This window comes from Fusarium redolens, assembly GCF_020744475.1.
Source record: "Fusarium redolens strain MPI-CAGE-AT-0023 chromosome Unknown BKA55scaffold_24, whole genome shotgun sequence".
NCBI classification, from domain to species: domain Eukaryota; kingdom Fungi; phylum Ascomycota; class Sordariomycetes; order Hypocreales; family Nectriaceae; genus Fusarium; species Fusarium redolens.
The window spans coordinates 374604-398451 of record NW_025763687.1 but is presented as its reverse complement, the minus strand read 5'-3'; the positions used below and the strand labels follow the sequence as shown (position 1 = coordinate 398451).

The window sequence follows — 23848 nt, the reverse complement described above, 5'->3', positions numbered from 1 at the left end:
TGTATCAGCGTCCAGTTCTTCCCTTCAACGCAGCTTTATATGTAGGAAATGGCTGTTACCGACAGTCTGGTTCAGCGCAGGCAGCTGTAGCCCTCCTGTTGGGCGGGCGGTTGACGGGTCGAGTACTCAGCTATCGTGGGAGGAAGATAACCTTTCACAAATATTGTGTACCTTCGGAAAGTCCTCAGCAACGTGCCTCTTTTGGACTTGAATCGTTTTTGCTGAAGCCATCCAGAAATCGACAATGTACAGTCGCGATGCACGCGTCCGTTTTCTACGCTTGCCTATCTACTGTCCTACAAGTTAGCACCGTTTGGCACCGTCCAGACTTTGGCGTCATTTCGCTGACGAAGCGTCCTTTCTGGACCTAGGTACTCGCGCTCTCTCTCTCTCTTTTTTTTTTTTTTTTTCCTGAAATTGGACATTTTGTCCGTCCGCCCTGGGACGACAAGCCGATCGCTTGCTTCGTTAGCGGAAAATCGCAGCTGCTTCTGGTATGGCTGTTGAGGATGAACGGACGATCATTTCGGGGGACTCGTCCGCTCACTCCTAGCGCATGTTTGGTGGTGGGGTTGCTGACATCTCTCCTTCCATGTAGCTAACCTCGCGTCTTGATGTTGGGATGTTGCAGTAGTTCGTCACCGTAGTGGATAACATAGGGCTATGGCGCTTTGAGAAATACAATTAACTGCCCCATTTCTCAAGGGTGGAAGCGGCTCCGAAAATCTTCGGACGGGCACAGGTAATGCTGAAAGGTTTCGGGGCCATCCTATTCTGCAGACTAGTTTCGTTGCAGATCTTCTAGCCGCAATTCACTTCCGGCCTGGTTTGACCCCACATGCACAACGTCAGCCAAAATTGGCTGGGGGCCGTTGAAGCCAAGTGCGGTTTCTAAATCCAAATTTGGCTCGGCAGCTGTCGCACAAGGCGCGCACGCGCTTTAGGCACGTCATCCCACGTTGTCCAGCACCAGCATGACCCCATCATCCAATCACTGCCGAATGAGACTTGGCTATCAGCATGCTAAAACAGCCGGACGTACCAGAGCCCCCCCTGCCCCTCACCGTTGATAGAGTCAACCAATGACTCTCAAAGGCCACGGATGAGAAGTCAGATGAAAATGGCGATAAAATAGTAAATAAATAAAAATTTAAATAAAAAATAAGAAACAATAAAAAGAAGTAAAAAGAAATAAAAAATACAGGAGGGTACACGCGCAGCTTCCTTTTCCATGATTAAGCTTCTTTTGTTCATCTACCTGTGGGAACTCCAGGGTAAATTAAATGAGTTAAAAAAAGTTAAAAATAAATTAAAAATAAACTCGGTTCTTCCTCGCTGCTGTAGGAGGGCGCACTACAATATCCACTGACATGTGTCGCCTGCCTTCCTCCCTTAAGCAACTCCGCGAAATGTCATACCCCGCATGAGAGGAAATTAAGAACAATCAATCAATCAATACATTGGGTTTGCTGCTACTCATCACATTCACTTTAGCCCCTCAAGCACGCTTAGTGCGATTATATGCCCCCGCTTCATCATTCGCGTTCACGCTCATTCCCAATCCTGAGGACCAACAGCGAACACGAGCATTCCTGGTCTTCTCCGGCGGAGTACATCATCAACTCTGCAGATCAATTGTTCCACCCGCGAACGACAGATTCTGACTGCCATGATACCCCTGTGCTAGTGCGCGTGTCCGGGTAATTTGCCTAGCTTCAGTCTAACTTGGACGATCTGCGTGGTCCGGCATCACTTCTTCAGCGCCTCGCTTCGTTCGACCTTGGTCGCTAGTCAGTGTCAAATTTTAGCTTTTCTGCAGTTCACATGATATCCCGCAATGTGGGGCCATATGCAGTTCATTCATGATTCATGTGAATCACAGCATCGATCCATTAATAAACCATGAAAGTGGATAGAGAGGGGAGGGGGAAGGAAGTACTGCGAAATCGCTTACGCCGAAATACGCTTATCTCCTGCCTATTTCCTTTCGCTGTTTTATTTCCCCCACTAGAGCCGAGGCATTCGGAATTATTTCCGCGGAGTGATTGTTTTACGCGAAAGGATTTTCTGTTCTGAGAGTACGGAATACGGAGCAAAATTTCCTTCAACGGTGCGAGAGTCGGAGCCTTCCTTTCGACACTAAATCAAGAGCCACAAGAAAATACAGAGCCACGCTGTGCCATAAACTGCTTTCGGCGCCAAGGTTCTTTTTCTCCGATCGATCATGTCCACTGGATCTGCCGCATCTGCTTCCGCTTCCCCGGCAGTTTGTTACTTTTTTATGAACAAAAAGTGGGCCCGGACACTACAGACATCAAGCAACGGAACAGAATGATATCTTAAAACAGTCATCAGTAAGAATGAGGGCAAAAGTCGAAATAGAACGAGACGAAATGGATTCTCTACTGATCATATGGTTGCCAAGACGGTCATTGTTGCTGGCAGCGACATTCAATTGTAGAACGAACATGCAATCGTGTATCGCACCAAGTGGCATGAACAAAACTACAGGCAACCCTATACTACTACTACTACTACGAGCTTTGTTTCGATCGGACGAAAAATATACATAACATAACATAACATAACTACTACCAGCTGGTATTTTACAACGGCAGGAATGGGCCGTCAAAAGCTCAGGCCCTGAGCCACTAGATCGGTGATTAAAAGTCCGTTTTGACCGTTGCGGTCCCCCACGTGATGTGGGTTCAATGCAGAATATGTCGATCCTAACTACCGATGTAACCTCAGCGCTGAGCGGACTGCACTAAGGGGGGGGGGGGGGGGCAAGCAGAATTCGGAAGAACGGAAGGCCGAAATAGGATGTCGAAGAACAAAACTGACAGCGGCGCCGTACAATCGAACCCACAGTCAGGGTTTGAAAAAGATGTTGGCTCTAGCAGACACTTGATCCACCTCTATCATGGATTTGCGTCTCATATTCATCGTCCATCCCCTCGCTCCAACCGTGTTGACCTATCTCGACGTCGATTTCGTCCCGACAGTCTGGCACCGTGATGGAGAGGTGGAAATTAAACCTGGATTGCCTGAGGACTTTTTGCAACGACCATGGAGTAACACCGACATCACCCGTTCCGCTGCACGACAACCGACCAACAGTCCTTGGTAAGGCAAGTCTGGAAAGTTCGGCAATGGCTCGACAGCGAAAGAAGGCCGAAAATGAACTCGAATCAAGACATTGGCATGGCAAGAAAGCATAGCGGGCGAAATGGGTCGTTCTGTGCTGCAAGAGGGTCGCGAGTCCGGTTTGGGACAGGACGATTCATCCACTTAATTCCGCCGTTCGTTCAAAAGATGGTCTGCATTCGATACATACACAGCTTCCATATCTTGGAACAGCATCGAGACCAAGACGATACTGTTTCGTCTCTGCTTCCATTCCGGCTGAAGAGGCAGACATGGCGCCTCGGAAGACTCGTTCCAGGTCCCCCCACCCAGAAGATCGAGCATGGGTGAGCCAGACCATGCGCAAGAGAGGCATGACGGCGATCAAGAAGAACTATCAGTTTGGCGAAGACTGCGGCACGATCGCCGTGCTTGTGTTCTACAACAAGATCCATGGATTCTGGGACGGCTCGGTGTACATCCCGGACGGGGAATCGCTGCCGGAAGACACAAACGACGTGGTAGGTTCAGAAGCACAGAAGGGCGGAAACATGAAGAAGCCGCTTGGGCGAGTCGCTAACCGGGATGGTGGTTACAGATTCGCGATATTTGGCGGAGGCAGGTTGTATCTAATGGCAAGCTTGTTCTGAGGCCAGCAAGACAACGGAAGCAGCCGGCCAATACGAAGCCGTGTCGGGTCACCAAACCAGCGCCGAGGCCATCACCCCGTGTGCTCAGTCTTCGTAGCAGAGGCCGGCAGGGCGATGGCTCATCAGGGCCTGGGGCCTCACCGACCCAGCCGCAAATCACCGTGGCCGGCGCCGGTGATGAATCCGAAGCTGAAGACGATGACGAGAATATCTGGGACGTTCCAGACAGTCCAGCCCCGAGGGTGACCCGACGACGGGGTCGTGACAATGCCCGCCCCGGGGAGACCGCGACAAGAATCCGAAGGGAAGCACCCCTCGACGCTTGCGCGGATCGTGCTGTTCGTGACCTTGGCAGTACCGACAACCATATCAGCGACAACGATACCGATAACGCCAACGGCGAAGGTGATGACCATCACCACGTTTATAGAGGCGATTGCCGTCGTTCTCGGGTTCGCGACCGGAGCGAGCCGGCAGAACCAAACAACGCAGCCTCGAGTCATCTTCGCGATCATGCGCCAGATGGCCAGGACGCCGTGATGCCGTACACTTCGATTGAAGATGAGGATGCGGAAGGCGAGCCGTGGTGTGAGCCGACGGCACCCTTTGCTTCCATGGCTATGAATGGCCAGTCGGATGATGCAGTCCAGCGTAGTCACGGCGATGAGCCAGGATCTGTCGATCTGACGACGATGATGGCAGAAGATGACTGGATGCAGTCGGCTATGATGGACTTTGGCCAAGTGACAGATTTCCCTGGCGCACATCACTGGGGTGACATGCTGGAGTTTGATCTAGACAACATGGGTATGGACATGAACGTGGACTTGGGCATGGAGATGATGGATCAACTTGACAACGGTCACCTGCCCATCGATATGATCCATCTTCCCTCAGCCGACCCACATGTCGTCCCTCAGGCTCCCATCGAAGCCGAGGAAGGTCTGGGCGACGGTGGACTGGCGAACCGCGACACCGACGCTATTGCTGATGCTGGCAATGATGCCGCAAAAGTTACACAGTCCACGGCTGCGACAGCCAGTGACAGCCATATGCCCTCCGCCCAGTCGAAGAGTGACATTGAGATGCAAGCGCGGACTCCATCAAACGAGACTCATCCCAGCCCGCGGACGACCGCTGTGACAGGTTGGCCAGACAGTTCGAAGCATACCACGACGACGGCAGAGGACGGACCGCAGTCGGGTCACTTTGCTGGAAACCCGCTGTTAGCGATCATCACTAGAGCATTGTCTCAGATGAATTGTTACGAGGATGCTGGACCAGATATGAACAATAATACAAGTTGGCCAATGGGAAGTCAGGGCATGGTTGGTATGCCGCCCGCGATGCCGGCCTGTTGAGTATGAACATCAAGCGTACACCAGTCTTCTTGATCGGTCTTCTCTGATGTGCTCGTAGTTGTACTTTCTTTCTCCTCTCTTTTATTCATTCAAGAACGAAAATGAAGAGGGCAGAAAAGGAACAGCACGATAAGTTTTGATGGATGTCTTGATGGATGTCTCGATGGATGTCTTGAGAGAAAAAGATGACAAGATGCGTAGAAGAAGAAAGAAAGGAACGATAGATCAAATAGATTTATTTATCGGCCTATGTACTGTAAAACTAATGCGCCTGACGTTGTTCCATAATCGCTCCCGCTACCTGGGATGCTTCTTACCGTTTAAGGAACAGCCTGATTCTGCATCTGGTATGGTGAGAAGTGCGCGTGCACAGACGGTCGTCGTAGATGTCCCAATACATGTGAGAAATTAGCAAAATCTAATTCATAATGTCGGAAACACCCTTATGTCTTTATGCCAAGTACTCATACTGAGTGAGAGCTGACAGAACATAGACCATGGATGGCATGAATAGGAGGAAGAAGCCAGAACCAGACGAACTTGACTGCAGCATGTACAGGATGAACGGTATCAAGCTCATAGCGTTAGAAAGTAAGAAAGGTCGTCGGCTTCGTCTCGCTCCATGTGGCCAAAACAAAGTCACTCGTTTGCTATTTAAGCCCTGCTCGCCGTGCCGATGTGAAACTTGTCACCTCCGCATCCTGTCCGCTCTCAACCTGGCATGCATATAATAGGCTTAATGCGAAAACAGAACGTAAGGTCACCACCTGCCCTACAGTCACTATTTCCGCGTAGAGAAAATCCTCAGACGCTTCGTCAGCAAGAGAAGACCGAGAAATCTGAAGCTAATCGAAGACATGATACACAAGTGGCCGGACAAGCGATGGACACTAGCGCTCAGTTCGAGCCGATGGATATAGACAATGAAGAGGCATCAAGGGATAACGAAATGTGTATTCCCACGATCGTGTTATGGCCGCCACCGGATGATGATTTTGATATGAAGGAGGACGCAGAGGATGTGGAGATGACTTGTACCGAGAGGAGCACCATTACAAACAACCACTAAGCGCTACAATACTATATATGAATACTTCCGACTTTATTGTCATCATAGACTTCCTGAATTTTCTGCCCCCCCACTAAATCACTTGCATTTCAAACCGCCATAGTGAATCTGGATCGTCAGTATTCGTACGTGACAGATTAAAGTCACCCTTGACTTGGGGGATGCATATTCCGCAGCCCTGTGTCTAAGCCCACTGCCGACTTGTATTGTGATCCCAGCCGGCCAAAGCATTATCGTCTCGAAGGCTCTACACTGGATAGATTGCTCAGATCAGACGGAAAGCGCAAGATGCTGGACCAGGTTCTGCTATAACTGCCGCAGAAGAAAGGGAAGAGAGATTTGCGAGCAACAGCAATTATCCAGAGGCTAAAATAGGATGAGACGCGGCTCAATCGAAAGAACGAATCTTCAAAGTGTCGCATATCAAAAAGGGAAGTACTTACTGTACGACCAGCTAGGTTCAGAAATTGGAAAAAGGCCTCTTGGATCCCCTTGGAATGCTTAAATATGCACTATTGCCATGTTTGGCGATATTCGTATCAATCACTCTAGGAATCGATGACTCGTAGTGAATACACTAGAATTGACAAGAAAAGAACTCTGCGACACCGCATTGTGGATGAGACGTATGGCCCTACGAAAGAAGTCAAAGCATGGGAGAGGATCAAGAAGCTAGTGAAGGCACCAGATAAATCGCCAAATCTTTACGTTCAAGTACCCAGTCGTGAATACATTCACAGGATCGATGACTCTGTGACAAGTCATACACTCGACTCGCTATCGCATGCCGAGGGCAAGGCAGAGCCGAGAACTACAAAGGATCGTAAAGAGGATAATGACATATCCATATCCATCGAGTTCACCCATAATCATCCATGTCGAGAAGATGGGGAGGATGATGATCTCCGCTGCCTGTGGATCCCCTCAAGTGATGATGAGGAGGATGGAGAAGCGGCGCATGTCGACGCGGTGTCCGTGACGACGTGGCCTAGGCGGAATTGAACTGTATGTACTTGGTCTAGTTATGACGAGTCTTCTTTTCGCACAAAACTAGATGGTTATGTCTACGGTATATGTTAGCATGGTGAAGTTCGTCTTTTTAGGGACTGACTCGATCGATTATCGCTGAGGGAGCACACGTGCTTCCACTTTCCATGCTGGGAAAGAGAGGCTGGTAGCCAGAACTGCTCAATTTACAAATCTAGAATTGGCCTTTTCTTCTTCTTATTTTTTTCTTTCTTTTTCTATGGTCGAATTGATTTTGATTTGTCGCAAAACATGCTGTTCGCTTTCATAAGAAATAAACCCTCCCTTCCTTATGTCTTTGGCAGTAGCATCATCTCTTTCCACTTCTCATTCTCCAAAGAACTACCCGAGGACTCTGAAATCCGAGAAGATAACACGAGAGCATGCCCCGGATTTCTCTGGATCTGCCGACGCATCTTATTGATGTCCCGGCTGGTCGTAGTAGTGAGCGCTACTACATTCCCATATATAATGTAAACGAATTCTGTGACGGATTTCTATACCTATCCTCCGTCACAGTGCATCAAATCACTTACAAACCATCAGATTCCCTTTGGCTGTGCACGAGAGCTCATAAGTTACTGGTTACAAGACTGTGGCGTTATAGATTGGCAATTTCACAATGACGCCCGCTCAGGATGGATTTGTTTCAAGTACGAGGGGGACTTTGGAATTGCACTTGGTCCGTCTTCACTTTGCACCTGTCACTTCTGTTTGATGATGCCTAATTAGGTGATTATAGAGATTCTACAAGAAGTGAAGCAACTTCACCCAAAGCTGGAATACTCAGCCGTCAACAAGCTGAGGAGCATCAAGCTCGAGGTTATAGATTGCACGTTGACCCAGCCCAGGTTTGCCAGGATATACTCTAGCCACGTCAAAGGGTCACTGCGGCGCTGGGACGATCTGATCGACTGGATCAGGTTGGACCTGCCCAAAGCTAACGTGGAAGGGACGCAGAAAATATTGTTGACAGGGTTATCGTCCCGTCCAAACATCCATGAGCTCAATCACTGGATGCGTTCGAGACTCGGGTCAGACTGCCTGCTGATTGTTGCCTCACGCATCGCCCGGATAGGCATGTGCCGCGCGCTGGTCTTTGTCTGTACCCTCGCTATGGTAAAGGGCTTGTCCGAGGATAGAATACATGACGGTCTCGAAGGAGCGATGTTCGGCAATGAGACCGTGCGAATTCTGGTTGAGCGGTCTGATGGCCAGGCTAGTGCAACGAAGTGCCAACAAGAGGCGGCACCTCTGGTCGTGCTGGGATCGTCGAGACTGCCACCTCAGTGGCCTAGTATAGTGTCCAAATGGAATGACAGCATGGAGAAGATAGACGAAGATACTACTTAGGAACACTCGATGAATAGTGTGCCGCAACTTGATGTCCGGTGTCAGGGCGAAGCCTTTTCAGATCCCCAAGTACAGTTCTGAAGATGCCGGTACAAGTTGGAAGCGAGAACAAACCAGACTACCACGATATCTCGGTCGAGGAAATCTCTCAGGGGGCAGGTAGTTTTGCTGTAGAATCCTGTTGTTTTCCGAAATCCAAAACTTGCTGTTTGCAGTACGCATCGTCCAGAATGGACCAACTTGTATCTTTCACATGGATGGAGCCCGCCTCACGTCTAAGACTTCGCTACATGTATCGTCCAAAATACACCTCTACGGTTCTGTGTCCTACAGGTAGCGTATGAGAGTCAAATATATACAGCTGCGCATACAGATATAATAGGCTATACTGCAAGATAACTTCGCCATTCAACAGCACCACAAAGAAACTGTATCGACTGTCATACTCCTATGCTTGTGTATTCCGCACACACTGCCAACAATTCTATCGCCTGCAAGATAAAGCTGAAAAGCTCTATACAATGACAGCACCCCATTTTCCTATACAAGCCGGAACCCATCAGCCTGGCCCTCTGAGCATTCAAAACATGGTTAAACCAGTGGAAAACCAGGGGATCTCTTCTTATAGCAACACTATGCCGCAGCAGTACGGGTTGATTCCTGCCGCGAGCATGTATGTCAGTCCCGCTGTCTTGCAATCCATGGATGTCCCTTCAGAGAAGAGCCTGCACCCAAAATCAGAAACGTGGCAAAAGGTCATGACAGGACAGGGGCAGCACAACCAGGAACACCAAGAACCAAGGCCGTTCATGCCCGCTCCTATTCGCGAATCAGATATGCCAACGTCGGCTTCAGCCTGGATTAGAAACACCAAACATCGGCGGTTGAAACCAGGATACGCGCCTGCGACATTCGGCCAACAAAGATCAAGGGCATGCCACGGACAATTACAAATGATGTCCACATGGCGGTTTCAGGATCATCAGGGAAACCAGCCGCAGGGAGGCTTATCAACCCATTCTGTCAAGCATCGGGTTACTCGAGCCATGGCCTCGCGCAGAAGCGGTGCGCCAAGAAGCCCCGGGGCCCAGACAAGAAATGTCGAAACCGATTGCCATGCAGAATGGCTTCAACGTCCACTGGTACGACGTGTACCTTCAGCCCTTCAACCTCGACTACCCTCGATTCGATCGCTTATTCCCGAACTCCCCGAAACCTTTGCAAATCAAACAGAGGTGTTCGACAGCACATCAAAGTTTGTATAGTGCAGCGAAACGGCAAGAGTAGATAAGATGCAGCAGCTAAGCAGGCATTCGGTTGCAGAAGCGACCCATGTGCAGTTATCTTATTGATGCGCCGCCTGCATCCTCCACGATGGGGCTACCTGTACAATGTACTCTATACCATAGACTCTAAATCGCTATGAAAGTAATTAATTAGAAAAATAATATTCACATGAGGTCGTCATCTTGCCATGTAAAATGTAAAATGTAAAATGTAAAATGTAAAATGTGGAAATTAGTGGCGCAGCAACTCGCTTTTGTTAACCAATAGCATCCCGCAAGAGGAGGCTGGGGCGACCGGGGGAAGGAAAGGTTTTGTCCAGCCCCCTTTTACTTGCATGATACATATTATAACTTACTCTGCCAGAGCAAGCAGCCTATTCAGCCCCAGTATCATACTTCTCGCAAACCATCTTACTGTGCAGCTACCTCTTGTCTTGAAGCAATTCTTGCCCAAATTTCTGTTTAGCATGTCTCGTCATGAAACCGGAGATTTGCTACCAGCTGTTTCCGATGCTAGTCATGCCTCGGTGCCTCTAAACTCTGGAAAAAACGCTTCGACTAAGCGAAAGGCGACCAAACCGACATATTACGATAAGAGGAAAGCCAAAATCTGGACTGATTTGCAGAAGTTTATAGGAGAAGAGCGTTGGCCTAGCGTCCAGTCTATACTTGAAACAGGAAAGAGTGATACAACCCTGACGAGCATATACGATTGGTTGATATATGCTCGAAATAACAACCTTAACGCAGAGAATGTTTTCGAGAATCAAACCAAGCCCACCAAAGCAGTTCAGACGGGGGTGATTGATATCCTGAACGCCCTTGACCGAAAAGAAGATGGTGCTGGCTTAGGCACAACCATCGAAGCCAGCTCGGGAACGGGTACAGAAATAACAGTCGGTTCGGATGCCCAGCATACGGTTGGTCCTGACTCCGGAGTCCGCATGCCATCATCACCGTCGCCGTCACCGTTACCGCCGCAGTCACAGCCATGGAAGACAAGTCAATCTGGCAGACCGCAGAAGAAATTGAAAGGGACTCATAGCGACTGCATTGATATGACAACTCAATCATCACCGGACGATGAGGAACTGCAACGAAAAAAATCACTAGTTTCAGTGGCTGAGAGAGCCAAGGGTATCCACTCACGGCTGAAAGACGACGAAAAACTGAATGACGAAACTATCTATATCGTCAGTCAAGTCTTCGAGCTTGGCTTGCCACCAAATACCCCTACGAGGATTCTGGATACTATGAGATTTAAAATTGATGAAAAGAACATTCCAGTCAAGCTAAAGTACATACCGAAGAGCGGCGAGCCGATATACATCCCTTTACATCATGAGAGTGCCGAGCACTGGACGCTATGCGTTCTGCTATTCGAATCCGACTCTGAACCCAGCTCTGAAATCAACTCTATTCGCTTGGAATTCTACGACTCTTTGGTAGATTTATCCAGGTCGGAGAAAGTTGAGGCCTTTTTTACAGAGTGGATCAAGACGCACTATCCCAATTTCAAACTTACGTTCGATCAGAAGGTATGACTCTAGCTCCCTTTTTAATTACTTAGTGTGCCTGACTGCAGTAGGAAACTGCACAGCAAAATGACAAAACGAGTTGCGGAGTATTTGTTCTAGAGACTATAAGGCGTTTGATGGCATCGGAAGATATAATGCGGACTATAGAACCGATGGATGCGAAGAAGCGCTTCCTGGACATGATTACTTCAACTGTTACAAACTCGCCGTCTCCTTCGGCGAATCTACAGGTGATAGGCGCAATCAAAGAGCTGGAAAGAAACTGCGACACATCAGCGATCATTGACGACTCACTCTCTACAGCCCAAGAGCCAATAAGCATCCAGCCTTCTCAAGGAATCATCACCAAAATCAGGAGCCTCTGCGAATCAGAGGGAATACCCATCACAGAACGGCTTTCTCCTGCCAAAAAAGAGTACAAGCGGATCACCGAAGAAGAGGAGCGCCTCAAACTCGAACTTACAGACGCCCGAAAGGACTTGGGTTGTGCAAACGTCAATGTACTCGCCGTGGAAGAGGTCTTAGCCATGTTCTCAGAATCCATCGCAACGGATGAGACAATAGACGATTCGTCGGCTGGTGTGCATTTGCAGACCATGAAAGATGAGCCAATGTCTGATGGCACGCCCAATCTGAATTCCCTGGTGAAGAATCCTTGCTCGAATGATATGCTTGATACTTTCTCTTGCGTGGTCAAAAATGCAGCATCGGACCTCATGCAAGCAGATCGAGCGAGAATGAAGGACAAGTTGGCGGAAGCCATGGAGAAAGCCCGACGTACGCCTCGTGAGGAGGTCGAAAATGCGGAAAGAAAAGTGGAGCAACTAACCGAACGAGAGAGGTACCTTCAGATAAGAAAGCGTCATTTAGATGCGACTATTAATTTGTATGAGAGCTTGCTATATCTCGCATCGGATGGAGGAGGCAAGCTGGCTGACGAGAGCCTGTCAACTGGTGACGTGACGCCATCTCGATGATATTCCCATATCTAGGGTAGGGTAGGTTCCAAGAGCAGAAACTCGAAGGGTCCATGGACCAAGCTTTGGCTATTCCGGACTGCTTCTGATTGAAATAAGAGCATCTGTTCTTTGGTGAGGGAGGCAGGATTAATTCTTCACATTATCAATAAAATAATAATAATAAATAATTCATCGCTCTGTTATGCTCTCGATACAGCTAGTCCTGTGCGTTAGCTCTATCTTTCTACCGGAAGCAACGTCTTAAGCGATGACAATGGAAAGGCGAGAGGGCAGTACCGCGAACGTCGCACCACCACGCCTGAGGTCATAACTGATGCCAAGGTATTTAGCTCCGGCCAGAAAACGCCCAGCATGGCAACTTTCTGCGCACACCATCAGTACAGCATTCTCCTGACCTGGTCACTCGCTAGTACTGCCAGGAATGCTCGCTCCCGCCCGGACATCCAGGCGTGCCATACACGCCACCTACCATCCATAGAACAACGTCGACAAACCACCAAATCCCACCGGCACCGAGAGTTGACAGTTTAAACACAGCTAGAGGCCAGTGGCGGGCGTAGAACTGATCGATACCGAAGGATCCCAGAAAAAAAGCAAGAAGCATTGCCGTTCGTTCCTGTCGATAACACTTGGCGGTCGTTGGACGCTCGTCAAATCCTCCCCAAGACCTCTTTGCCAAGTCGAAAGGCCTCTCGATGGCAACTGTTCATCCCATAATTAGTCACGGGATGGTCGCGCTTATTGAAGTCAGACCAAAACAACGTACCGGTTATCCCACATGCGACAATGATACCTAAGACAATCACCGAGTAGACTGTTGCAAACAGTCTCCAGTGCCTCTCGATGAGAGATATGCCTTTTCCGACCAAAGGAGCGCTTCCGGAATGTACGGAGTGCCTCTGAGTAGCCCGGGAAGGATTCATGGTCGAACTGAGCGTCATTTACATGGGGTAACAGCAGCAGCGACAACAGTAACAACAGTACTGTAACAACAGGAACGGCAGTGATAGGTTTGAGCAGATGTAGACCTCGGTAGCAGGAATTCAATCAACTTGTCACCTTTCAAGCCAATCCAAGCAAGAAATTATAGAGAGGGCTGACTGGTTAATAGTGGGCGTTCTGTGGATGAACCTGAATCATCCTCCGAGATAATCCCACTTCGGCTGTCCGAAAGATCTGTTCGCTCCCGGTACACTTGCTGCAATTTCTAGCCTTTGCCTGCGAACACGCCGTCTGTTTATACCCCGTGATGCGATAGAGTAAGCCCTGGGTCCGATTTCAACCTCTGGGTCTATAATTCTCCTTCCACCGGTCATTCTTGATCAGGAGCGGCTGGTGCACATCCGCGACTTTTAGCCTACAAGCTTGGCCTTATTTCGGGTACGAAGCTTATGGCGGATGAGGGAAAGCCTATTGTCAATTGACTATTGTAAGTTAAGATGGTGAAGATGAGCTTTCAGCCACAGGTCTCAGCTATTGTACTGTAACCGGTCTCAAAGTTTGAACTTTGATTACCTTTGTGCTGTAGTACTGTACTGTACAGATTGGGCCGTACTGTAGCATCGTTGTTGAACTTGAAGTCTTGTCGCTCAACTGCATGCTGGCCTTCAGCAAAGGCTACTCAGATAGAGAGGGGGAGAGAGTTATGATACAGCTTACCATTTCACTCATATGAGATACAATTGCAGGGTCATATTCTTAATCCATATTCTGTGCTGTAGGTTCCTATGTTATCCAGGAACTACTGTAATGTAGCGTTCGTTGCACAACCCTTCACGTCGTTGTCTTTTGAAAATGAAAGAACAAGTGACTGTATTGAAACCGATTGCACCTCTATACTACATGTCTCCGAAGCTAGTCACCTATTCAGACATCTAAAAGTTGACCATTGACCACTTCGTTCACGCTCTTCGCATGTGAACATCCACGCTTCACGTTAGAAACAATGGAGTCTCGTCTGCTTCTTTCTGGTATGACTAGCATATGGACTCCGGAGTATCAGGTTCATCGTTCCAGTCCAGCCCTTCGACATCATCAGTGTTCAGATAGGCCATGCCGATCAGCGTTTTAATCTTTCCTCTAGCCCAAATAGATGCTATGATCATAGCGATGAGCAAGACCAGTGTTTCTGAAGCGAAGAACGCGACGAGTTCGCTTGGGGGGTTGTTGGTATGCCAAAGCAACAAGCCCGCCATGGCTTGCAGTATGACGACATCAAGCAAGAACAAAGGCACCCAAGACATTATAAGATCCAGTCTCTCATATTGACCCTTGATCGACCGGAAATTGAATTGAAGCATGGTGATGATGGCGACTGCAGCGACCGCGATGATTGCGGTACTGGTCAGTAGAGCTGCTGCCGTGAACTCGAGGCCACTCAAGCTGTCCGGTTGGGATAGGCCAAAGATTGTCATCCCTAGAGACAAAATCGCTAACCAAGCTACAAAGAGTAGAAGGCCATTGTAAAAACGCACGACTAGTCGAACAATGAATACCGAGCGAGGGCTGACTACCCCTAACTCTTCATCTATCGTAGGCATTGATACAACTTGAATCATTCAGCAAGGGAGTGAGCCGGGTTTCTCTGAAGACTTACCTTTATGCATGTGAGTCAGAACGGAAAGGGCTGTAGCTGAGTATTCAAATGGAAAGTCATGTTAGAAGGGGGAATGCATGCATTCAGCGGAGCTTTGTACATATATGATCAGCGAAGCAGCCAAATAAGGAGATAGCATCGGTCTCTTGCTTTTTTCTTTTTTTCGCCTTCCCTCCTCTTCCTGTTTTCTTCTTTCCACCTTCTTCATTTTCTGGCAGTCTGAGTAGGTTCGTCTGTCGGTGTATCCCGTACTGCTGGAGTCTCCGCGGAGTACAGTCTACGGGATAGCACGCCCTCGACGGAATGGCCATAACTAGCCAGTCCAAACCCCGACTTTTCATCTATGGATATGTGAGTTTCTTGCTTAGACATGCAAGGAACTCACGACACGCCTCGCATTTGGCCCAGAACGCTAGGTAAGCAAAACGTCCTCCGAAACTAACGTCAAGGCGGACGTTCACGACCTTCAGAAACACTGAGATAACGAATCATCTAACCCCATCAGATCTCACGACAGGGCTTTATCCAAATACGAGTTCTGATTAACTACCAAACAGCCCAATAGAGCCACTTAGCATTGAGACCGTTCATCACATCAATGGAAAGTGGCAAGCCTACATAGGACGCATCAAACAGCATCAATATCACTTCACCTGGGCCGCTTCCCCATCGTATAAGAAAGTAGTGTTGTTACTTGTCCAAAAACCCTTTCCTCTCCCCATTTTGAAGTCAAGAGTGCGGTCGAAAGGTGCTCAACAGACAGCATATCATCTCGAGGCTCACATCAAAATGACGAGAATGTCATGTTCCTCCTATTCACAACCACCCCAGCCTCAAGCTGGAATAGGACTAGGAACCATTCTAACCATTTACATAACTTGCATCATCAACGGTATGTTACCGAAAGCGTTTAGCCAAGGGAGCTAGCTGATCGGTACTGCTAATCACCGTCATGCCAGGGTTCGACGTAAGTAACGTTGCCAACATCCAACCACAGCTTTATGAGGCATTCGGTCATATCGAGTTTCTTCCTTGGATTGGACTCTCTTACTCCCTTGCCAACTTTGCTACATTGGCCTTCGCTCGCAAAATCATCGATGTTTTCAATATACGTTACGTGTATATTATCAGCATCGCTATATTTTTCGTTGGAGCGACCCTAGCCGGCGTGGCGGGCAACATCTCCACGGTCATCGCTGGCCGAGCGATCATGGGGATTGGAGGCTCAATCTGCCAGAACTGGTGAGTAAGAGCTTAGTCTTCTCTATTTCGTTCCGTCGTTGCCGTCCCATGTGGCGCATACTGAATGTTCATTGCAGTGCCATATCATACTTTGCCATGTATGCGACCGACAGTCAAAGTCCTCTTCTTTATGGCGTCATGAGTGGGTTGTGGGCAATTGGCCTTGTAGTAGGAGGCCCAGTAGGCAGCGCCTTTGTGCAGAGCTCTGCCACGACTTGGCGTTGGGCTTTCTTCATCAATCTACCTTTCCTGGGCCTTGCCATCATCTGCGCCCTGATTTTTGTGCCAGGCAGACCCGAAAGCAATACTCTTCCTCTGCGAGATCGCCTTGCTGATATTGACATATTGGGCATTGTCCTTCAAGTAGCTACAACCGTGCTCTTCGCCATCGCGGCCACCTTCTCTGGCCCGGTATGGGAATGGAGATCGGCGCCCTGTATCGCCATGTGGACTACGTTCGCTATTGTTTTTGCTGCTTGGGTTGTTCAACAGGTTTGCAGTTACCAGAAGCGACCTGACCATCAGGTGGTCCCCATCACGATCATGGCTCGGCGTCATATGATACCTCTATGGGTAGCATCAGGTTGCGCCGGTGCTACGTACGCCATTATGCTCTATTATATGCCGCTGTTCTATGCTTTCTCCAAGGGGCTGGGCGCGCTACAACAAACTGTGCGTCTGTTACCTTTCATTGTCCCTTTCATTGTCACCGTGGTCATCGTCGCTGCTTGTCTCCCAAGAGTAAATCACTACGGCCTAATCTACCTCTCTGGCGGTGCCGTCACACTCGGATCGGCAATAGCCCTTGCCACTACTCTTGCACCAAATGTTTCCGAAAGTAAGGTCATGGGCCTTACAGCTCTAGTGGGCGTGGGACTTGGCCTACACTTTCAACACAGCAACGCCATCTCGAACCGGATCCACAAAGATCTCCGAGATCGAATTGAATGCGCTGCGCTTCTGAACATGAGCCTGATGGGTGGTATCTCTATGGCATTGATCATTGCAGGCGCTGTCTATGAAAACCGCGGCATGTCTTTGCTAAAGTCGGCTCTTGCGTCATTCGATTATGATGAAGGAGACCTGCGCGAGGCACTTGCAGGCGTCTCGAGGGATACGGGGGGAGGAGATGAGGCTCATAGTATGATAGCGTATGGCGCTGACGCAACATGTAAAGCCATTGCTCTCTTGTTCTACATTGTCGCCTCCAGCGGCGCTCTTTGCTTAGCATGCGGCGTACTCGCCGTATTTGGTCGTTCTCGAACGAAGAAGTCGCAATAGGGGATGTATGTTACATAAGCAAGGATCAGTGGATCATGGCAGAACGGTACAAAGACTGGTAGAAGGGTCATAGTCGTAATAACAAGACAGAAGCTATTAACTACCCGAAAGCTTAAGAAGACCTTGTGCCAACTAGGTTAATGTTCCTGATGTGGCTATTTGGTCAGGCTTCGTACGGATCTTAGTCGGCACCAAGAGTCACGGTCACACATAGGATACCAATCTCGTAGTTATAATCGCCATCACGGCCCGGTACACCTTCCAAGGTGACCCCTTCAGTCTTCTATTTGTAGAACAAACTTTGTGGCGAACAGGCATCGTTGATCACGCGAACCGCTGATAAAAATGACCAAGGAATTACCGCCTTCTGCTCCTCCTGCCTAATTCAGCCTCGATTCCCGAATCATACCTTGACGAAGGCTGAGAACGAGTAGTGTCGTGAACGGGTATTATCACGTACCCTAGACTATTGCACACGGGGATGGCTAGCATAATCTTAGGACGTCTCATCCGAGCTCGATGTATCAGAATATAGCGTAGATCGTTTACATAATCTATTATAGACGCGGATATCGTGTAACTGAAACTCTGGGCTAACTCTAAGTCGCTAATCTGCTATATTGCTTACTGAGTTTGAAGTATATAAAGGATATGTTATGGAAACAACCCCCAAGTCCCATTTTAGCCCTGCTTTCATCCAGGGCCAAGCAGCCACTTAATTCATCGCCAAACCGGCTTGAAATCCTTAGCCAGATACCATCAATTATTCCGATATTAGTCGCCCTTCACAACGTCGTGTCAACTGACGATTCATATACTGTACCAACGCGATGAATAGTATATTCCGACTGTTTCAACTGAATGTCAGAAAGCAAGGACCGGTACATGATAGTTTAATGAACGACAAGGACATTCAGGATGCAACCATATTAGCCATCCAAGAACCCCAAGCACGGAGGATCCAGGGTAGGCTATTAACAATACCGATGGGGCACCACAAATGGGTCAAGATGGTACCCACGACAGAGAGGGAAGGTAGATGGGTGATTCGGAGCATGCTATGGGTGAATAAGGATGTGGAAGCCGAGCAGGTGGCGGTAGAGTCCCCAGACGTGACGGCAGCAGTTATCCGGCTGCCAGATCGTCTGGTCTTTACGGCGTCTGTCTACGTACCCGGGGGAGACGCCCAAGCTCTACAGGACATATGCACTAAGCTTCGTAAAGCTATTAGAGAGGTAAGACGGAGATCGGGGAGAGCGGTAGATCTGGTCATTGCTGGCGACTTTAACCGCCACGACCAGATGTGGGGCGGAGACGATGTATCGGTGGAGAGACAGGGCGAGGCGGATCCGATCATCGACTTGATGAACGACTTCATGCTTAGGAGCCTCCTTCGCCGAGGCACAAAAACATGGCAAAGTGGAGACTACGAAACAACCATTGACTTGGTTCTGGCTTCCGAACAGCTTGCAGACGCAAACATCAAATGCGCGATACATGGCACAGAGCACGGATCAGATCATCGCACGATAGAAACGGCATTCGACATCTCGGTCCCGGCGCCAAAACAGGACGAAAGACTCCTGTTCAAGAACGCACCATGGAAGGAGATCAGTAGCAGGATTGTGGATACACTGAGAGATAGGCCAGTGAGAAACACGGTGCAGCAGAAAACGGACAGGTTGATGTCGGCCGTGCTGGAAGCAGTCCAAGCACTGACACCCAGAGCCAAACCGTCGCCATATGCAAAGCGGTGGTGGACCCATGACCTCACACAGCTGCGGCATGTATACACGTACTGGAGGAATCGAGCTCGAGCTGCAAGGCGTGCGGGACAGAACGCTAAAGATTTAGAAAACACGGCAAAGGCTGCGGCGAAGCAATATCATGATGCCATACGGCAACGGAAGAACACTCACTGGAAGGAGTTTCTAGCGGACAATGACAACATCTGGAAAGCAGCCAAGTAGATGAAGTCTGGGGATGAGGCAGCTTTTGGAAAGGTACCGCAGCTCGTCAAAGCAGACGGAACAGCAACAACAAGCCATAAAGAGCAAGCTGAAGAACTGCTGGCGAAGTTCTTCCCGCCATTGCCAGACAATATCGAAGACGAAGGACCGCGGCAACAAAGAGCCCCAGTAACAATGCCAAACCTGACTTTGGAGGAAGTGGAACGTCAGCTGTGGGCGACAAAGTCATGGAAGGCGCCAGGAGAAGATGGACTACCAGCGATCGTCTGGAAGCAAGTCTGGCCGTCGGTGAAACACGATGTCCTCGCCATCTTCCAAGCATCACTGGACGAAGGCGTGATACCAGACCAATGGAGACATGCTCGAATCATCCCACTCAAGAAGCCAGGTAAAGATGATTATACGGTCGCGAAAGCCTGGAGACCGATCTCGCTTCTCGCTACGTTGGGTAAAGTGCTAGAGTCGGTAGTTGCTGAGAGGATCTCCCACGCGGTAGAGACTTACGGACTTCTTCCGACCGACCATTTCGGTGCGCGCAAGCAGCGGTCAGCGGAGCAAGCCCTCGTACTTCTACAAGAGCACATCTTCTCGGCTTGGCGTTCACGTCATGTCGTGAGCCTCGTCAGTTTCGACGTGAAAGGCGCATACAATGGTGTGTGCAAAGAGAGGTTGCTGCAGCGGATGAAGGCGAGAGGGATCCCCGAGGGTCTCTTACGCTGGGTGGATGCTTTTTGCTCCGAGCGAACGGCAACCATCATGATTAATGGGCAAAGCTCCGAGAGCAGACCTCTACCACAAGCAGGACTTCCGCAGGGATCGCCCCTATCGCCGATACTGTTTCTATTCTTTAATGCAGATCTAGTGCAAACTCAGATCGATAAGAAGGGTGGGGCTATTGCATTTGTCGATGACTACACTGCGTGGGTATCGGGACCGACAGCCCAGAGCAACCGGAGAGGAATACAAGCAATAATTGACAAAGCTCTCGACTGGGAGAGACGCAGCGGCGCGACATTTGAGGCGGAAAAGACGGCGATCATACATTTCACCAGGTACACAGGCAGGGTAGACTCAGAACCATTTACTATCAAGGGTGAGAGAGTCTTTCCGAAGGATCAGGTCAAGATCCTGGGTGTCATCATGGACTCGCGGCTTCACTACAAACAGCACATCGCAAGGGCAGCAACGAAGGGTTTAGGAGCTGCGATGGAACTGAAACGACTGAAGGGAATGGCTCCCTCGACAACGAGGCAGCTTTTTACAGCCATGGTAGCGCCTGTGGTGGACTATGCCTCCAACGTCTGGATGCATGCGTGCAAAACAGTATCGGCGTATGCCATCCATCGAGTACAAAGAGTAGGAGCACAGGCGATCATAGGGTCCTTTACAAGCGTGGCGACAGGAGTAGCTGAGGCTGAAGCCCACATAGCGACCATCCACGAAAGGTTCTGGAGGAGAGCAAGCAAGCTCTGGGTAGACATACACTCTCTACCACGAACCAACCCGGTCCGGAATCTCTTACGAGGAATCAAAGCCTTCAGACGCTTCATATCTCCTCTCAGGCGTATCGCGGATGTATGCAGAGAGCTACCAAAGGATACCATAGAAGTCATCCACCCATTCACCCTCGCGCCATGGGAGGCACGCCTACAAGTCATACTGAACAGCCAAGGAGAGGAAGAAGAGGACAAGAACAAAGAGCTAGCCAAAGCAGGATGGGCGGTCAGGATAGCGACAAGCAGCTCCGCGCGGAATGATCTGGTCGGCATGGGAGGAACTATCAGAATCCCCATATCCGTGGCAAGAGCCGGCAAGATCAGCGAAACCTTTTCGGTCACCCTGGGTACGAGAGAAGAACACAACCCGTACACGGCCGAACTGGCAGCTATCGCTCGTTGTCTCAACCACCTGCCAGAGATGAAGTATCGAGCCATTGTGATCGTGACAAGTAACAAATCGGCTGCACAAGCTATAGGTAACCCTCGCCAGCAGTCAGGTCAAGGGCATATACGAGAGATATATGATGCTATAGAAAAGCTCAAAGGAGACATGAATAGAGTTAGGCTCATCTGGCTACCATCTGACAGTGAGCTCAAAATCCAGAGGATAGCCAAGATGTCAGCCCGCCACGCAACAGAGCCGTACGTCACACCACGCATAGGAACAAGCAAAGCAAAGACGACAATTCTCAGTCGAACGAGAGCAGACTTGCGAAGGGAGAGGAAACTACCAGACGGAGTTGGCAGACATTCGAGAAAGGTCGACTCAGCTCTGCCTGGTAAACATACTCGGCTACTGTACGACCAGCTACCGTGGAAGGAAGCCAGCGTGCTGGCACAACTCAGGACCGGAATGGCACGACTGAACGGCTACCTGTATCAAATTAGAGCAGCAGTGACCGATGAATGCCCATGCGGGCAAGCAAAAGAAACGGTAGAGCACTTCCTCTTCCGATGTGTAAAATGGACGGCACAGCGCAAGGAGATGATGCTTCAATGCGTAGAGGAAAAGCGCGGCAACCTCTCCTTTCATTTGGGGGGCAAAGCTGCATCAGATGGACAAAAATGGACACCGAACATGGAAGCAGTACGAGCCACAATCAGGTTCGCAATCGCCACAGGTCACCTGGAACAGAGATGACAACCATAACACCACTAACTCATCGGCCATAAACTTATACCTACTAACGACTGCCCCGTGCAACCAGAAGCAGGCACCGCTTCAGCCGCCGAAGATAGGAAACTGAACACTTGGAGGAATTGGGCTTCAAGTTGACTTGCTACTACTAACAACTATGGGGATCAAGGAGACAAGCGATGATCAGGCTGGAAAGAACAAGAAAAGAACTGCAAGGGCTTGGCGAGATCAAGGCAATAAATAGCGAGATGCATGTATTTTTAGCTCATAGAGCCCTCTGGGCAGTGGCCTACCGGGCGTAATAGACTTGTGTGTGTGTGTGTGTGTGTACCAACGCGATAATGACGCAACAATCCGAGAACCATGCTCTCAACTTTCATGAAGAAGACTCTTCATGCAAGGGAATGACAGCGAACTTGGCTCTTTTTCACCGAGACGCGATGAGGCGTTCTGATACGTATCATAGGATGATACATAGAGTTCTTGCGTTCGGGCATATTGATGTTTATGTCCGCAACCATCTCGAACGCCATTCGGCGAGAGTGATTTGGACCCTCGATCCGAGGTTCGACACGCATCTTACGAGAATAGAGATATCTCGCAGCGCTATCGAGGCCCAGGCTTGCATGGTCCCCCAAACTCAACGTTTAAAGGTTATCGAAATATTAGCCATCAGTTACCTTATTCACGGCGTTCGCAAAGCCTTGCGATTCGATACACAGGAGAACCCACTTAAGGCTGCAGGAAACCATCAACCAGAAGACGATAGACTCTTCATAGTGAGAGATGAATTTGTGTTGCAGCAGGAGCGAGATAGCACCACACTCTCATACCCTGATGGAGAGGATGTATTGGGAAGCTCGTCTGCAGACACGATTGGCCGCATCTGTGGAGAGATTCGAGAGCACCGTATATTGTTATGATTAGTCGAAGCAATTTGGTACCGATGAAGTAGGGTATTCAGAGCCAGCCTTCAGCATCATCAAATCGAACACAACACATTCTGGTTCTAATTGATCGCATTTGGTCCCCTTTCTAAACTGAACGGACCCTTGTTTCTTTTTCTCTTATTTTTTTCCTTCCCTTTCGTATTCTTTTTCCGTCTTTCTTTGATTATTGCATAGTAAAAGTTATCTAGAGTTCTGATGCCATTGCTGGAGTTGAAGAATATGAAGGCCACTTTTGCTGCTTCCTACTCTCCATGCAGCCTATCTCGGCGTGCCCAATGGTGTTGCTGATGGCCAGCACCGAATAAAGTGAGATTTGGCCTTCGTGAATGCCAATGCGCATAATGATGGATATACCAACGCTCTACGTATCATCAATCTATAGTGTCTCGTATCCACTGCCATATTTTAGTGCCATTCACATGATAATTGCATCGACTTTCCAAGATATCGGAATCTGGTAGCGCTCAACGAGCTTTGGTGTCGATCGGGCCTTTGATCTCGCTTCCCGGCTCCCTGCCGACCTTCCATTTTGGACGGTGGAGCATCTTGCCACCAGCGAAAACGAGGCTACCTCAGGATCTAGCGAACGTCCTTTAACAGACTTCACAGCGAGAAGCAATAATATAATCCAAGTCCTTGCCCTTCCACCAGCTTGGTATCATTTTCATCGTGCTACTGTAGGGCAATACCACGATGAAGCCAATCATTGTTCTTCCCTTGGTCGCCCTGGCTCACGCGAGGTGCGATTATCCCAGCGGTATAGGCTTGTGGCATCCAGAGAGA

General features: G+C 49.3%; 9 protein-coding genes across 9 annotated transcripts; 7 read left to right on the top strand and 2 right to left on the bottom strand.

Annotated features, from left to right (window-relative positions):
- Positions 1 to 3718: 3718 nt before the first annotated feature.
- BKA55DRAFT_493672 (uncharacterized protein) lies at positions 3719 to 4183 on the top strand (the record flags this gene model as incomplete). The annotated part of the gene is made up of 2 exons (XM_046186266.1): positions 3719 to 3823; positions 3983 to 4183. Coding segments are annotated over 2 exons (306 nt in total), but the record flags the coding sequence as incomplete, so codon positions are not given.
- Positions 4184 to 4618: 435 nt separating this feature from the next.
- BKA55DRAFT_526615 (uncharacterized protein) lies at positions 4619 to 5137 on the top strand (the record flags this gene model as incomplete). The annotated part of the gene is made up of 1 exon (XM_046188860.1): positions 4619 to 5137. One exon carries the CDS (start codon positions 4619 to 4621, stop codon positions 5135 to 5137), a length of 519 nt encoding a protein of 172 aa, XP_046042786.1.
- Positions 5138 to 5611: 474 nt separating this feature from the next.
- BKA55DRAFT_667886 (uncharacterized protein) lies at positions 5612 to 6206 on the top strand. The gene is made up of 2 exons (XM_046197858.1): positions 5612 to 5891; positions 6007 to 6206. Exon 1 carries the CDS (start codon positions 5635 to 5637, stop codon positions 5866 to 5868), a length of 234 nt encoding a protein of 77 aa, XP_046042785.1. The 5' UTR covers positions 5612 to 5634; the 3' UTR covers positions 5869 to 5891; positions 6007 to 6206.
- BKA55DRAFT_599073 (uncharacterized protein) lies at positions 5877 to 6206 on the top strand (the record flags this gene model as incomplete). Its single annotated transcript, XM_046196341.1, has 1 exon — positions 5877 to 6206. One exon carries the CDS (start codon positions 5877 to 5879, stop codon positions 6204 to 6206), a length of 330 nt encoding a protein of 109 aa, XP_046042784.1.
- Positions 6207 to 7854: 1648 nt separating this feature from the next.
- Positions 7855 to 10007, top strand: BKA55DRAFT_716394 (uncharacterized protein; the record flags this gene model as incomplete). Its single annotated transcript, XM_046200903.1, has 4 exons — positions 7855 to 7914; positions 7965 to 8529; positions 8603 to 8744; positions 8968 to 10007. 4 exons carry the CDS (start codon positions 7855 to 7857, stop codon positions 9848 to 9850), a joined length of 1650 nt encoding a protein of 549 aa, XP_046042783.1. The 3' UTR covers positions 9851 to 10007.
- A 229-nt stretch (positions 10008 to 10236) lies between these two features.
- Positions 10237 to 12564, top strand: BKA55DRAFT_626399 (uncharacterized protein). Its single transcript, XM_046196855.1, has 2 exons — positions 10237 to 11409; positions 11460 to 12564. Exons 1-2 carry the CDS (start codon positions 10339 to 10341, stop codon positions 12384 to 12386), a joined length of 1998 nt encoding a protein of 665 aa, XP_046042782.1. The 5' UTR covers positions 10237 to 10338; the 3' UTR covers positions 12387 to 12564.
- Positions 12565 to 12795: 231 nt separating this feature from the next.
- BKA55DRAFT_599070 (uncharacterized protein) lies at positions 12796 to 13988 on the bottom strand (the record flags this gene model as incomplete). Its single annotated transcript, XM_046196340.1, has 3 exons — positions 12796 to 13078; positions 13156 to 13319; positions 13905 to 13988. 3 exons carry the CDS (start codon positions 13986 to 13988, stop codon positions 12796 to 12798), a joined length of 531 nt encoding a protein of 176 aa, XP_046042781.1.
- A 377-nt stretch (positions 13989 to 14365) lies between these two features.
- Positions 14366 to 14929, bottom strand: BKA55DRAFT_696868 (uncharacterized protein; the record flags this gene model as incomplete). The annotated part of the gene is made up of 1 exon (XM_046200311.1): positions 14366 to 14929. The coding sequence occupies one exon, from the start codon at positions 14927 to 14929 to the stop codon at positions 14366 to 14368; it is 564 nt and encodes a 187-aa protein (XP_046042780.1).
- Positions 14930 to 15774: 845 nt separating this feature from the next.
- BKA55DRAFT_696867 (major facilitator superfamily domain-containing protein) lies at positions 15775 to 17508 on the top strand (the record flags this gene model as incomplete). The annotated part of the gene is made up of 3 exons (XM_046200310.1): positions 15775 to 15877; positions 15945 to 16227; positions 16305 to 17508. The coding sequence occupies 3 exons, from the start codon at positions 15775 to 15777 to the stop codon at positions 17506 to 17508; spliced, it is 1590 nt and encodes a 529-aa protein (XP_046042779.1).
- Between the last annotated feature and the right edge of the window lie 6340 nt (positions 17509 to 23848).